At 47.9% G+C, this 1,590-nt stretch overlaps 1 protein-coding gene across 1 annotated transcript in view; it reads right to left on the reverse strand.

The window, feature by feature from the left end:
* The window catches only part of UTP6 (UTP6, small subunit (SSU) processome component, homolog (yeast)), a 40,336-nt gene that overhangs the window by 13,948 nt on the left and 24,798 nt on the right, over positions 1–1,590 (reverse strand). Inside the window, exon 8 of the mRNA XM_011937695.1 lies at positions 984–1,168. Coding sequence (XP_011793085.1) covers positions 984–1,168 — 185 coding nt within the window. The remainder of the gene's footprint in view (positions 1–983; positions 1,169–1,590) is intronic.

The raw sequence follows: 1,590 nt of genomic DNA on the forward strand, positions 1-1,590 counted from the left end.
TGGGCAGCACGTGTGTATGCTGCCCTAGAGGCCCTGACAGCCGGCCACTGCACTCCAGCCCCGGTGACAGAGCGAGACTCCGTCTCAAAAAAAAAAAAAAAAGGTAATTAAGGAATAATAATTTAAGATTCTTAGGAATTATTTCCTAAGTTTCCCCCAAAATAAATGAACGTAAATACCACTACTATGGAGGAAGGTCATAAAAGCTCCATTACCATCAGAGAAAGACCAAGTTAGAAAGCCAGGCACGGCCGAATGCAGTGGCTCACACGTGTAATCCCAGCACTTTAGGAGGCCAAAGCGGGCAAATCACCTGAGGTCAGGAGTTCAACACTAGCCTGGCCAACATGGTGAAACTCCATCTGTACTGAAAATACAAAAATTAGCCGGGCATTGTGGCACACACCTGTAATCCCAGCTATTCGGGAGGATGAGGCAGGAAAATCGCTTGAACCCAGGAGGCAGAGGTTGCAGTGAGCCCAGATTGTGACACTGCACTCCAGCTTGAGTGAGACTTTGTCTCCAAAAAAAAAAAAGCCAGACGCAGTGGCTCACACCTGTAATCCTGTAATCCTAGCCCTCTGGGAAGCCGAGGCGAGTGGATCACCTGAGCTCAGGCGTTCAAGACCAGCCTGAACAACACGGTGAAACCCCGTCTCTATTAAAATACAAAAAAATTAGCTGGGCATGGTGGCAAGCGCCTGTAGTCCCAGCTACTCGGGAGGATGAGGCAGAAGAATTGCTTGAACCCGGGAGGCAGAGGTTGCAGTGAGCCAAGATCAAGCCACTGAACTCCAGCCTGGGTGACAGAACGAGACTCCGTCTCCAAAAAAAAAAACAAACAAAAAAACAGAAAGCCAGGCACATCGTAATTATACTAGAGAGATCCCCAATGTTGATATTGGCAATGGGAAGAGGAGCTTAAGTTTCACACTCAGGGGTACTATTCTTTCTATATCACACCATGGTTTGGTGAAGTTCACCTGTTGGCAGAGTCTTCACTGCCTCTTCATATACAGCACAGCATCTCTCCTCCTTCCGGCCGACCTCCACTGCTTTGGCTTGTTTCGTTGTGGGCTGCTCTTCTGCTGTCTGTGACTCGATCTCTAATTCTCGCCTTGCCACATAATCCCAAGTGAGAGGATCATCTGCGTGTAGAGTCTGAAGGCTGAAAAATACAACTTACCTGTATCTATCCCACAACAAGAAACTAACTCAGAGTATCAGAGAAACAGTTACCTATGCTTAAAAAATCTACACGGGACATCCCTGTAACAACTGCAGTACCATAAAAACTATTTCCCAGGCCGGGCCCAGTGGCTCACGCCTTTTGGAGACCAGAACTTTGGGAGTCCGAAGTGGGTGGATCACCTGAGGTCAGGAGTTCAAGACCAGCCTGACCAATATGGTGAAACCCCATCCCTACTAAAAATATAAAAATAAGCCGGGCATGGTGGTGTGTGACTGTAGTCCGAGCTACTAGCGAGGCTGAGACAGGAGAATTGCTTGAACCCATGAAGCGGAAGTTGCAGTGAGCCAAGATCGCATCACTCCAGTCTGTGTGACAAAGCGAGACTCTGTCTCATAAAA

This window comes from Colobus angolensis, unplaced genomic scaffold (assembly GCF_000951035.1).
Source record: "Colobus angolensis palliatus isolate OR3802 unplaced genomic scaffold, Cang.pa_1.0 Scaffold167, whole genome shotgun sequence".
NCBI lineage: Eukaryota > Metazoa > Chordata > Mammalia > Primates > Cercopithecidae > Colobus > Colobus angolensis.